This window comes from Pantherophis guttatus, chromosome 2 (assembly GCF_059756535.1).
Source record: "Pantherophis guttatus breed Tessera chromosome 2, ASM5975653v1, whole genome shotgun sequence".
NCBI lineage: Eukaryota > Metazoa > Chordata > Lepidosauria > Squamata > Colubridae > Pantherophis > Pantherophis guttatus.
In genome coordinates this window covers 41,771,475-41,784,868 of record NC_142064.1, presented here as the reverse complement: position 1 = coordinate 41,784,868, position 13,394 = coordinate 41,771,475, and the positions used below count along the sequence as shown (strand labels likewise).

At 36.3% G+C, this 13,394-nt stretch overlaps 1 protein-coding gene and 1 long non-coding RNA gene across 2 annotated transcripts; one reads left to right on the top strand and one right to left on the bottom strand.

Moving 5' to 3' along the window:
- Window positions 1-5: 5 nt before the first annotated feature.
- On the bottom strand, window positions 6-6,692 carry LOC132711493 (uncharacterized). The gene is made up of 2 exons (XR_009622373.1): window positions 6,611-6,692; window positions 6-236 (listed from the first exon to the last, which is right to left on the bottom strand). It is a non-coding gene; the product is annotated as an uncharacterized LOC132711493 (long non-coding RNA).
- On the top strand, window positions 6,617-12,404 carry CETN3 (centrin 3). Its single transcript, XM_034440660.3, has 5 exons — window positions 6,617-6,961; window positions 8,215-8,350; window positions 10,098-10,212; window positions 10,706-10,897; window positions 12,022-12,404. The coding sequence occupies exons 1-5, from the start codon at window positions 6,945-6,947 to the stop codon at window positions 12,063-12,065; spliced, it is 504 nt and encodes a 167-aa protein (XP_034296551.1). The 5' UTR covers window positions 6,617-6,944; the 3' UTR covers window positions 12,066-12,404.
- The last annotated feature ends 990 nt before the right edge of the window (window positions 12,405-13,394 follow it).

Below are 13,394 nucleotides of genomic sequence, written 5' to 3'. Positions count from 1 at the left end.
TCCAATAAGATTTCATTTTTTTTTTCTTTTTGATTTATTCCTTTCCTTTTGAATGAGAGGAAAATGTTTATTTCCCTTAGGAGAGGTAAGCGGAACGATAGGTGTATAAACAATCAACGTTTTGGAGGTGGAGCGGGGATGATAGCTTGAGCATACTAATTGCCATCTCCAAAATTGCTTTGTACATTTTTACAAATTGAAATAAGTGGCAGAAATCCCAGGGACACACTGTTAGCCTGCAAAGTCGAAAGAGAGGGATGAAGCAATTGATAAATATTTCCATACTGTGGGCACCCCCCCACTCCAAACTTGTCCATACATTAAATAAGAATGAAGCTTTTTTGGATTCTTCAAAATTCTGCTATTCCTTATAGTGATATCATTTGTATCATTTTCAGGATGATCTTGTTTCTATAAGACTTTCATATCTTGCTGTTGTATTAGATATGTCCTTTTTACATTTATTGTAAGTGTATTAACCACAGTAACTAACCATTAATCAATCTTGATTTTCTTCTTAGTTAGTAGTCCCGCTTGGACTCCTGTACATGGCCCCATGCTCTCTACATGGGGCTCCCCCTGAGGAGCACCTGGAGTCTCCAGCTGGTCCAGAATGCGGCCGCGCGGGTGGTTATGGGAGCGACATGGCGCTCCCTTGTAACACCTCTCCTGCGCGAGCTGCACTGGCTCCCGGTGGTCTTCCGGGTGCGCTTCAAGGTATTGGTTACCACCTTTAGAGCGCTCCATGGCTTAGGACCTGGGTACTTACGAGACCGCCTTCTGCCACTGGTAGCCTTTCACCGGCTAGTACGCTCCCACAGAGAGGGGCTCCTCAGGGTGCCGTCGGTCAAACAGTGTCGACTGGCGGCCCCCAGGGGGAGAGCTTTTTCTGTGGGGGCACCTGCCCTTTGGAACGAGCTCCCGACGGAGATACGGAGGATCCCGGATTTACGCACTTTCCGCCGTGATCTCAAGACTTTTTTATTCCAACAGGCTGGGCTGGCCTAACTCCTTTTAATTGTTTAATTTTAATTTGTTTTTAAAAAAGGGGTGTTTTAATTAGTATGGGCCAAATTTATCTAATATGTTTTAAATTGTATTTTAAATTTTATATTGTATGTGTTTTATCTTTGGCTGTTCACTGCCCTGAGTCCTTTGGGAGAAGGGCGGTATATAAATCTAAATAAACTGAAATTTATTTATTTATTTATTTATTTATTTATTTATTTATTTATTTATTTATTTATTTATTTATTTATTTATTTATTTAATTTATATACCGCCCTATTCCTAAGGGACTCAGGGCGGTGAACAGCGAACGATAAAAATACATGTAATACAAACGTTAATGAAAAAAACCAATTAAAATATACTAAACACTCTGGTCCTAGATAATTCAAGACATCCCAGTTTAAAATAAAATCAAAAAGCAATATAAAGGGAAAGTTAGGCCAGGCCGGCCTGCTGAAACAGGAATGTTTTGAGGGCACGGCGGAAAGTGCGCAGATCCGGAATCTTCTGTATCTCTGGGGGGAGCTCGTTCCAGATGGTGGGTGCCCTCACAGAAAAGGCTCTCCCCCTGGGGGCCGCCAGTCGACATTGTTTGGCTGACGGCACCCTGAGAAGCCCCTCTCTATGGGAGCGTACTGGGCGGTGAGAGGCTATTGCTGGCAGAAGGCGGTCTCGTAAGTACCCCGGTCCTAAGCCATGGAGCGCTCTAAAGGTGGTAACTAAGACCTTGAAGCGCACCCGGAAGACCACAGGGAGCCAGTGCAGCTCGCGCAGGAGGGGAGCCACATGGGAGCGCCATGCTGCTCCCATAACTACCCGCGCGGCCGCATTCTGGACCAGCTGGAGCCTCCGGGTGCTCCTCAAGGGGAGCCCCATGTAGAGAGCATTACAGTAGTCCAGGCGTGAAGTGACGAGGGCATGAGTGACCGTTTTTAACGAGTCCCGATCCAGAAAGGGACGCAACTGGCGAATCAGGCGAACCTGATAAAAAGACCTCCCGGCCACAGCCGTCAAGTGTTCTTCTAAAGACAGCCGAGAGTCCAAGAGGACGCCTAAGTTGCGAACCCTCTCCGTGGGGGGCAATGACTCATCCCCAATAGTCAGTGATGGCACCAATTGACTATATCGGGACGTCGGAAACCACAGCCACTCGGTCTTGGATGGGTTGAGCCTGAGTCTGTTCCTCCCCATCCAGATCCGTACAGCCTCCAGGCACTGGGACATCACTTTAAGGGCATCATTGGGGTGGTCCGGGGTGGAGATGTATAGCTGAGTATCATCAGCATACTGATGATACTTCACCCCAAAACCACGGATGATCTCACCCAGCGGCTTCACATAAATGTTGAACAGAAGGGGTGAGAGAACCGACCCCTGTGGCACCCCACATACAAGGGGCCTCGGGGTCGACCTCTGCCCCCCTGTCAACACAGACTGCGACCGATCAGAGAGAAAGGAGGAGAAATTGAAACTAATCTGAGTATTACAAAATAGTTTTCACCCCAAATGTTTGAGAGTGCAATACACAATTAATGACATTAAGCTAGTATAATCAACTCCATGTTGTCTCCTTTTTAAAAATTATGGCTTAACTCTTCATTTCATGATAATATAAATGTAGGGGTTTTCAGAGTCAAAATTTTAAGTACAATGTTATTTTGCATCAAATCCTTAGTTCTTTTGAACTGATTGGTTTTTTTAATATCTAAAAAATATTTAATATTTTTAAAATATCTTCTGTGTTATCTTTTTGATAACCATTCTAAATACTGAGAATGCTTCTTAATCAACACGAGGTGCATAATATATACATTAATTTGTTTGGGATGAATTATTTGAGGTTCAGGAGCTTAACCGAATATATGAAAGATGCTGGTATTGGAATTTTTCTTATGCTGAAGTCATATTAATACCTAAAAATGAATATATGGTTTTGTCCATTTGTTCTAGATCAGTAAGTTAAAACTTGGTTCTCAAAAGTTATATAGAAATTGAGTGGTATATATATTTATTGCCACCATGAAAGCAAATAATCTTACTAAAGATTAAGCAGGGTGAAATCATTTAAGATTTCAGAATTCCAGTCTGTTGAATATGTGCTGAACAATTTATTTTATGCTGCCATCTGCTGGTGCAGTTGTATATACACAAGTAAGATAGGCTGCAATATGGTCTTCAAGTGTGGCAAAACAAAAGATTAACATTTGTTAAATTGTTGTTGAAATTTAAATGTTTTTTCCATTTTCATTTATCCTTGCAAAACTACAGAGACATTACAAAAATAAATGATATACTCATATCCTGGAAGGCATTTCTTAAAATTAAGAGAGTAAGCTTCTTTCCGATTCTATAAAATTGTCCTCTTGGTTGTGCCCCAACCTTAACAGAGCCAAAGCTCTTCACAAGATGACAGATTCCATGCTTTAGGATTATAGTTTAGTATCATGTTAACTATGATTTTCTAAAATTGTATTTACATATGTAGAGAATTGAAATCAAAATAAGGCTATGACTGGACAACACCAAATAGTGTTAAAGAATTTTAAAATTGATTACAAAACTATTTTTAAAAATCTAATAACTCTTCATTTTAAACATTATTTTGGGAAACTAATAAATATGAAATAACATTTTCTGATGAATTACTTTCATTTTTACACCATAGGTACTATATATTTCAGTTGATTTCTAATGGTTGCTTTAAAGACATTTGAAAGATTATGTGCTGCATATATATCCCTTATCTATACTATTTTCTTGACAATATATACAGTTGAAAAATGCATTAATAACAGAATGGCTCAAATATTTTAGCAGCCTCTGTTACACCTGCATTGCAGCATCTTTAAGATATGTAAGACTGGAACAAAGATTAATACTTCAATTTTATAAGGAATTGAAACATAAAATGAACTTTAATAATTATATATCCGAGTTGTGAAATAAGAACAAAAATATTTAATTTTGGAAAATCAGTGAAAGAAATCTTAAGAAATGCAAAATGAGCTTGACTTCATGTTGAAATCAGTAATTCAAATTTTCTGCATTTGGAAAACATTACTCTTCTTGACAGAGCAGATACCTCATATAAGATGTGGATTTGGGAAATTATAAGGGTCAACTGTGCTTCAATTAATATTTATTTTATTTTATTTTATTTATTTAATTTTTATACCGCCCTTCTCCCAAAGGACTCAGGGCGGTGAACAGTCAGAATAACATACATATAATGTAAAATAAAAATAATTTAAAATAATTAAACCGATTTGGCTCATTAATTAAGATCAATTAATTAATATAGCTCTCAGTCACAGCATTTTACATCAATCTTTAACATCTGCAATTCTAGACAGCATTGGGTGTTTGGAAGAAGAAATTTTCACTGTTGATTCAGTCAAATCTCTTGAACAACAAAACACACAACATTGCTTACGGCAGAAGCTAATTATCTAAAAGGGCAACTAGGGAGTTCTGTTATATGTAAATAGAGTGGCCCAAATAACTCATACTCAGGAATATGTGCAATGTGCATGCATGTATGTGTCACATACATTTTTATTGGTTCTTTATCATTAAATAAAACCCCCGGTTAATAAACATACTATGGGCTCTTGAGGTCTATGTTAAATGTTCTGTTCTGCCTTAAATTGGAGGAAAGCATATTGACACAAACAGTATTGTCCCCAGTTTACATTATTGCACCTTAGCAATAATGCTGGGAAGTTTTGCTATCCTCAAAGAATTTAATTAAAGGCAATTTTAGGACAGTGATTTGGTGGCTGGAAAATCAACCACCAGCTGGTTTTCTGAATTTTTGGTGGGATGGGATTGGGAGTTCAAATCTTTGTTTTATGATTTATTTAGCCTTTATTTTCTGCTGTAGGCTGTTTCTAACAAGATTGTTAATGTTCCATGTTGAGCATACTGCCGCCTAGAGATCCTCCAGATTACTGCAGGAACATGGGAGCACAAAACTCAGATAAATAACCCTATCAAATAAACCCTGCCCCTAATCTGCCTCAGCTAATTTGAAATAATCCTGAACCAAAGTGCTTAATGCCATTGTGCTTCTTCAGGTTTCTTCCTTTCTTCCTGAAGTCAGTGTTATTTTTCGCCAGGAAAGAACTTCCTCCTTCTATTTCCTTCTTCCTATTTAAATGTATGTTTATGTGTCAACATTTCTCCCTTTTTTATATCCGAATATACAGTATACACATTTTATGTGCCAGATAGCAGAATTCCTGATTGACTGGTCGATCAAACTCCTGGGAGTTTAACAAGAGAAAATAATGGAATATCTCATTTCTCAGAACCAAAGTCAAATGATCACGGATGCCCATTTCTCCGCAACTATGTGAAGATGCTGTCTACTACATCAGACTTGTCAGTTCAACTGGAACTTAGCGATGACTATTCATATCTATGTATCCCCAAACTCATTGCCAGAACACTTTAGATCATCCCTTATGACAAGCTTTTGCTTGGGAGAAAGAAAATGCCACTTGCCAAGTGGAAGGGGAATTATGGGCTGCCTGAGTAGTGAGCTCGGGATGTGACAGCAACAGGTTGGCATAACCAAAAAAAATCCTTAATATAGTATCTCTGCTCCAGAAAACTTCATGACCTCAAAGCAGTTTTTACAGTTTGTTCCTTTCTCATGTTTTGTATTATCCTTCCTAATGTAGTTGATTAGGAAGTACAAATCATTGCATACTTTTGATTATTTTAATTGATGATAATAAAGGCTTTTTCCTGGTAAGTCAACAACTATTTTTTCTCTGCATGCCTGAATTGTACAGGAAGATAAAAAATAGTTGCTTGATATAGTATTACTAGTTTTTTAAAAAGTACAAAGTTTAAAAGATAAACACAAAAATGATTTTTTAAAAAAACTCAAAAGAAAGAAAATGAAGATAAAATAGTAGCAACTGCCAAGTGATATTCTGCTTGGTATCAAATCCTGTAAACAACACTGATTTGCAAGGTTTGCATAAAATGTGTCATGTAATTCTTGGTGCCCCGTCAATCCTCCTTAAAACGTAATAATAATCTTCTACCCAAAGGAAAAGTTTGGAACATGGTCTTGTAAAATAAAAGGCAAGATAAAATGAATTTTTACAGTTGCATAATAGAAATGTGCATGTGTTTAGCATAACTCAGTCTCAGTCCAATTCCTTTTAGGATCTAATCCCTGGTGCAAGTCACTTAATTTGTAATTTACACTGAGCTCAGTTGCATCAGTTTCATTGTCCACTTCCCTTTATTTTCTATTGATCTTCAGAATTCAAAATATTTTCAAGACATACTTATCTCGCTGTATGATAAGCATAACCCTGCACCACCCACTCCAGCCACAGCATATACAGTATGCTCAAAACACGCATGTTTCTTTGATTGTATCATTATACAATAGTACAGATCTGCTCCCGAAAAAGCCGTTGTACTGTTCAAGACGGAAAGAGACGCTAACAAACTAAATCAGGAACTTTATGAGAGAATCCATAGGAAAGCGACTCCAGGAACTCCCAACCGTTCAAATTCGGAGAGGCGGGGCCTCTACGTCACCACTGCTCACACCCCTTGCCTTCCTCTATCTTACCCTCACTATGACGTTAAATTCGCAGTGTTTTCTGGGTAGTTTCTGGCGCTTTTCCAACCTAATAGTAGACAAGGAGGGAGGCCTGAAGCTTGATTGACGGCGGCTTAGCCAATCGCCTTGGGCTACACACAAAAGAGGCGTTGTAACGTCCAATTGTAGCTGAAATCTGAAGAGGGAAGCGGCATTGTTGGCGGAGAGACTTGGGTTTACGTCTCGCTTTTGAGATAAGGCTGTTGTCGAGTCTGAATTTCGGGTTTAGTTGACCAAAATTACAAGAGACACGTCTCTTTTCCCCCGCCTGGTGTCCGGTTTCAAGGGGTGGGAGACCGGGAGAATGAATTTGGTAACGAGGTGGGTACAAACGTTCGGAGGGAGGGGAGAGCGCAAGTAACGATTCGCTTCTTGTTGCTATGGTAACGTAACGTTCTCCCCTCGCGTGCGACGCTTGTCGCGATATCTGCCGTAGCGCGCGATGGTTGCGGGAACAAGCTGAGCGGAGCGCTGTCCCCACGTGTTTATTGTGCTGAGGGGTTTTTCTACACATTTTTTTTCTCTCTCCCCAGCCCCCCCCTCCCCATTGCAGGATTAATGATTTCTGCCTGTATTCTGTATTCGAGATTCAGAATCTCGAAAGAGAATCTAAGCGGGCTTGGTTAGAACGGAGATGGGGAAATAAATACCAAAGCTGTAGATTAGAAAGGAAAATGAGAAGCAAATTCCTTAAGAAGGCAGTGTAAACCGTTGCCATGCTTTTGCTAAAAAAAATAAAATCGTGCATGTGCTCTTCTGTTTATCAGAAGTCAGAGGAATCTTCACCTTGGAATGATTGCCCGTCAGATTTTGCAATTCCTTTATCCCCCCCTCCCATTTTTTAAAATCAATCCACAGAATTGATAGCTTTAAAATAGTAATTTACATGAAAACACCTCAACTTTATAACTGCTGGTAGTTGTAATTTAAAAAGTAGTTTTAAAAGAAGTGTCAGTGGGAAAATCTTATAACAGTAGAACCAATCATGTGGCAAATGACGCAATTAGAGATAGATTTGGGGAATGGGATGAATTAGAGATGGGAAGTTCTAGATCTCATCAGAATTAGCAGATTATCCACAAATTTAGCAAAAGTATTTTTTTTTAGTACTGAATGTTGATGCAAAATGGATATTTATAGTTATTAAAGCAAAAGTAGGAAACTCACTAGCATAATCACCTTATTATAAGTAACTTCCCATGTATCTTGTTACAGTAGTAATGCAATTAGCATTGCCAATACATAGTAGCAGGGCAAGTGAGGATTGGAAGGCTAATATATGCAAAAGATACAAAATAAATGTGAATCAGAAAGTTTAAAAGTCTGGAGTTCAGAGTTTGGAGTATATGTACAGTTTAATTCAGGTGAAGGATATTAATATTATAAATATGACTTTTATGGCTAGATATTATATAAAATCAGATCTCATGGGAAGTGACATTTGCTTATGATCAAAAATCCCATAAAATCCATCTACTAAAATGGGTTCAAGATCGACACACTGTTTGCTAATTGGTAATTAAGACAAATGATTTTTTTGTATAATGGCTACACACATTTTTCTTTGTTTTTAGAGCTGAATTTTCTGTTGAAAAAACCAAGAGAAAAAAAAGAAGAGAATTAACTGAAGAACAGAAGCAAGAAATTAAAGATGCTTTTGAACTATTCGACACTGATAAAGATAATGCTATAGATTATCATGAGCTAAAGGCAATCCATTTTCTGTTAAAAATTTAATATTTTGTTTTGAAATATTTTGGATTACTGGGCTTAGTATTCAAATATGCAATATTGCACTTCTACAATAGGTAGTTAATTGTATGTTAATCTGGGAATGACAAGATTGCAAATGAAGCTGTTAGAATATTATATTAGACAACTTGTGATTCCTTGGGTGATCATTTCAGAGGTATTTCTTCAACTATGTCAGAGCTTTTAATGTTCTTGAAAAGTTCTTAAAAATTCAGGGAGAGATGTATCTGCCTTGAAAGTACTCCATGTTGACCTGTATAACACAGTCAAACATCAAGAGTTGACCACAAGAAATGTTTTATGATATTTTGTATTATGTCATAAAATGCTTTATGATAATTTTATATCATAAAATTTTTTATAAAGTTTGGCAAATTTCAATTCCATGGGAGTCCTGGGTCCTGGATTTTGGACACATTCTATAAGTTGGTCCACCTGAGGTATTTTGTTTCAAAGTGCTTTGCCCTATCACCCAGTTAAAGATTACAGACAGGAGAGTTTTTGAAGTATAGAGATGAAAGTATGGCCAAGAACAATATTTGCAATAAAACCTTAAAGCCTTACTATATCTTATAGAGACAAAAAGTAAAACACTAAAGGCTTTGTCAATTCAACTAAGTCCCAATTCAGTAAAGGTCTTAGGAGAATGTGGGGGGGGGGGAGGCCTAGAGCAGACCCACATTTATTTCAATTCCACACTACTTCAGTCAAAAATGTTAAAAGTGAAGAAAACACTAGAAAGAAACTGTTTCCTAATATAAGGACCAATATTGAGTCACCTTACTTGTATTGTCATCTTTCTCACAAATTAAATTGAGATTCAAATCTATATGAAATATAAAATTCAATTTGCTACTAAATATGGCTCTCTGACTTCAGGATGGTTTATTCCTATGTAACTGATAAGGTTATAGTTTAAGATTGTGAGTAGGTTCATATTGGAGGACAGGATTTTTTTTAGTTAATTTCATCAAACTTTTTTCAGAAGAATAATTACATTGCATTACTAATTCACATTGTAGACATTTTTCAAAAATTTCCAACCATGGCAGTTTCCTAATATAAGGACCAATGTAGAATTTATACCCACCTTGGTTATTATTTAAAATTTAGGGGATTGAGGATCACACACACTAGGAGCTATCAATGTTGGCAGGGTTGCTGTAAATAATATTGTAATATAAATGAGAACTAATTATGATACAAGAATAGCTTTTATTTAATTGTTGCAGTAACTTCTACAGTAATGTATGATGTCCTGTTAGAAGGAAATACTATCATGGTTGCTCCCCCCCTACCTTCAGACTGACTCCAAATCAGAGGAAATGAAAGAAGAAAGGCCTTTAGGTGGTTTCTCCTATCTCTGAATTCAGCAGTGCTAGATTCCTCAGAGTAGAACATTTGCCCTCCTGCTAGTCTCCTGGAACTGATCAATTACTTACATAATCAGTAAAGTAAGAGATTTGAAAATTGTATTTAATCAGTTAAATTATTTGTCACATTTAATTTGTTATTGATATCAAGGTGAAAAGAACTTCCCTTAGAACATAAATAGTTGTGTCCCTGGAAAATAATGAATTAATGGTGTTCTCCCAAATTTTTCTGGTTTTCTTATTACTATAGTACCTCTTACCTAAATTTAATTTACAAAGAAAAGTTATTATGTGCCAAATTGAAATGTTGTATTTCTGTCTTTCCCCTGAAGGTGGCAATGAGAGCCTTAGGTTTTGATGTGAAAAAGGCAGATGTATTAAAGATACTTAAAGATTATGATCGGGAAGGAAGTGGGAAAATCTCCTTTGATGACTTTAATGAAGTTGGTAGGTGTTGGAATTTAAACAAATTACTGATAAGAAAGCAATAATTGGTAATCAAAGTTTAATTTATATGTATTTTAATAGATACGAAAACATTAAGCTATTGACAAAGAGACTTTTTTAATATATTAGGCAGGAGAAAACAAACCATCAGGATTTCAAAATGAAAGCTATATTTTCTATTATTTTACTTAACTTATGGGAAAATGTAACTTTAATCATGCCTTATAATATTTTATATTTGTTCTTAATGTAACTTCTCACCATGTCTGTAGGTAATAAGAACCATAGATTTATTTTACTGCTTTTACTAGAGACTAAACCAATGTGCATGCAAGTACAGATTGATTTTGGTTGATGGTAAAAATGCATCTTTTAAATTAAGTCATAAAGTTGATGTATGAAACAAAAATAAAATTATTTCTGGGGAGAATATAATTCCAGCAGTAAAAAATGTTTTTGTAAAAGATGTAACGTTTTATTTTTTCCATTTTAGTGACAGACTGGATACTTGAAAGAGATCCACATGAGGAGATACTCAAGGCATTTAAATTGTTTGATGATGATGATTCAGGTAAAATAAGTTTAAGAAATCTGCGTCGTGTAGCTAGAGAACTCGGGGAAAACATGAGTGATGAAGAACTTCGGGCAATGATTGAAGAATTCGATAAGGATGGTGATGGAGAAAGTAAGTTCTGAATACGTATAATTCAAATTTTGGATCAGAGAAAAAATGCACTCTGTTTTCTGTCTTTGAAATATTTTCATGATGAGACCTATGGAAATAATTTAATATCCAAAAAACACAAATCCTATAAGCTTCCAATGTATTTAGAAAAACAATCTACAGCAGTAGTTTCTTTCTATTCAAAATGAAAATTTCCTTGGCATATGTTGATGGCAATGGTATGTCCATTGTTTTTCTCTTTTGTGTAGAATGAATAAATATACTGGAATTAACTTCTGCTACAGTATAAATAACTGAAAAATAAGCATGAAATTTACTTCTCAATTTAAAAGTGATGGTGTTAGCATAACACCAACAAAGCAAAAATGCCAACAAAAATATGTCTAAGCCTAAAACAGGTACAGGTAATCCTAGACTTACAACCACAATTGAGCTCAAAATTTCTGTTGCTAAGTGAGACAGTTATTAAGTGAGTTTTCCCTGGTTTTACAACCTTTCTTGCCCCAGTTAAGTGAATTGCTGCAGTTGTTAAGTTAGTAACACAGTTGTTAAATGCAACTGGTTTCTCCATTGATTGCTTGTCAGAAGGTTGCAAAAGGGGATCACATGATCCCAGGACACTACACTGTCATAAATATTGGCCAGTTGCCAAGCATCTGAATTTGATCATGTGACCATGGGGATGCTGCATAGTTGTAAGTTTGAAGAACTGTCATAAGTCATATTTTTTAGTTGCGTTGTAATTCTGACCAGTCACTAAATGAATGGTTGTAAGTCGAGGACTATCTTTAGTGGTAATTACTTATGGTTGTAACTATATATAACATAACAATTTTTATTAAAAAATTGAAATCAATTACTTGTCTCAGTAATTTGAGGTCCTTAGGATGGTTATGTTATTTTAATTTCTTAATAATAATTGGTTCCCTCTACTATTAAATACTGTCCCTCCATTAAAAGGATGCACTGCAAGATTTCTAGTTGAAATTAGATTATGTTACTTCTTTTTAGAAAAAATATCAAGATAAGATGTCTTAACTGAATGAAATAAGTTTGAGAGGCTAATGTGAGTGAAAAAATTTTGAACAAGAATGTGGTACATATATATTTTTTTCTTTTAACAGTCAATCAGGAGGAGTTTATTGCTATTATGACTGGTGATGTTTAATATTTCAAGAAACGAACTTGATACAAAAAGGAAGGATTGTTTTCAGAACTGCAACATTTCTATTTCAGTTAATATCTATAGCAGGAGCCATGAAAAAAATCGTTAAAGGACCAAAATAAATATAAAGTATATGTATTGAGAGGGTAATATTTTATATCATTAAATTTTAGAATAAGCATGTTTGTTTGAGTACTCATTTGTAAAATAGCTTTGTATAAAATGTTTAAATTAAATCATAAAACTTTTTGACATTATTTTAGCATTAGCTGTGGCCTTAGTTTTATATAAAAGTTTATCAGACACCCATTTTAATAAAGTCTTCTTTTTATATTCTATAAACTTTGTTGGAGTATTTAATCTAGAGTCTGGCCCCAACTGACCTTTTTACTTAAGGGGGAACTAGAATTTGCGATTACCTGCTACTAGTCCAGCACTTTAACCATATTATGGTTCTCTCTAAATCAAGAATTGGTTGTGGAATTGTGGATTTCATTGCATTCATTTCATTTTCATTACAATTGTGTAGCTATTGATTCAATAGTATTTGTGAATTTTAAAGGGAATAAAAAGGTATAGGGCAGTGATGGCGAATCTTTTAGACACCGAGTGCCCAAACTGCGTGTGTGTGCATTCCAAAAAGGAAAGATGCGCGTGAATGCGCAGACATGCACAAAGCCATGCATGTGCGGACATGCGTGAAAGCATGCATGATTGGCGCATGTGCGGATATGCACACAGACATGCACAGCAGAGACCCGAAGACCAGCTGGCCAGCAGGAGGTGGGGCATCCCAACACCGGCAGCGTGGCAACAAGTAAGATTTTTTCCTTTCATGAGCTTCTGTTTCGTCATTTGCAGGGAAACAGAACCTCACAAAAGAAACACCACGGAGATCTGACCTGGGGTGATGGTGTGCGTGCCAGCAGAGAGGGCTCTATGTGCCACGTCTGGTATCCATGCCATAGGTTTGCCATCATGAGTATAGGGCATTAGTTTTCATGAGCAGCAGCAGGATAAAATTAAGGAAAAATGCTTCCTTGAATTATTTTGGGGGGGGGGGATATAAAAATAAAGTAATTCTAGTCATACAAAAATGTATCATCTTAATAAAATAATCCTAACATAAATTAATGCAGTGTTTTTTATGAATGCAGTTGACCATCTCTACAGCCATTTTGAAATAAATTTGAAGAAAGGGTCTAGTGTTCTAGAGAAGTACACAAAGGTTTATATTTCTGTGCAATCTCTTAATAATGAGAAAACATATCTTTCTACCTAGGTTTTTAGTCATAAAATTGAATTTTGAATTTTCCTGCTGCTAAGTGTTGG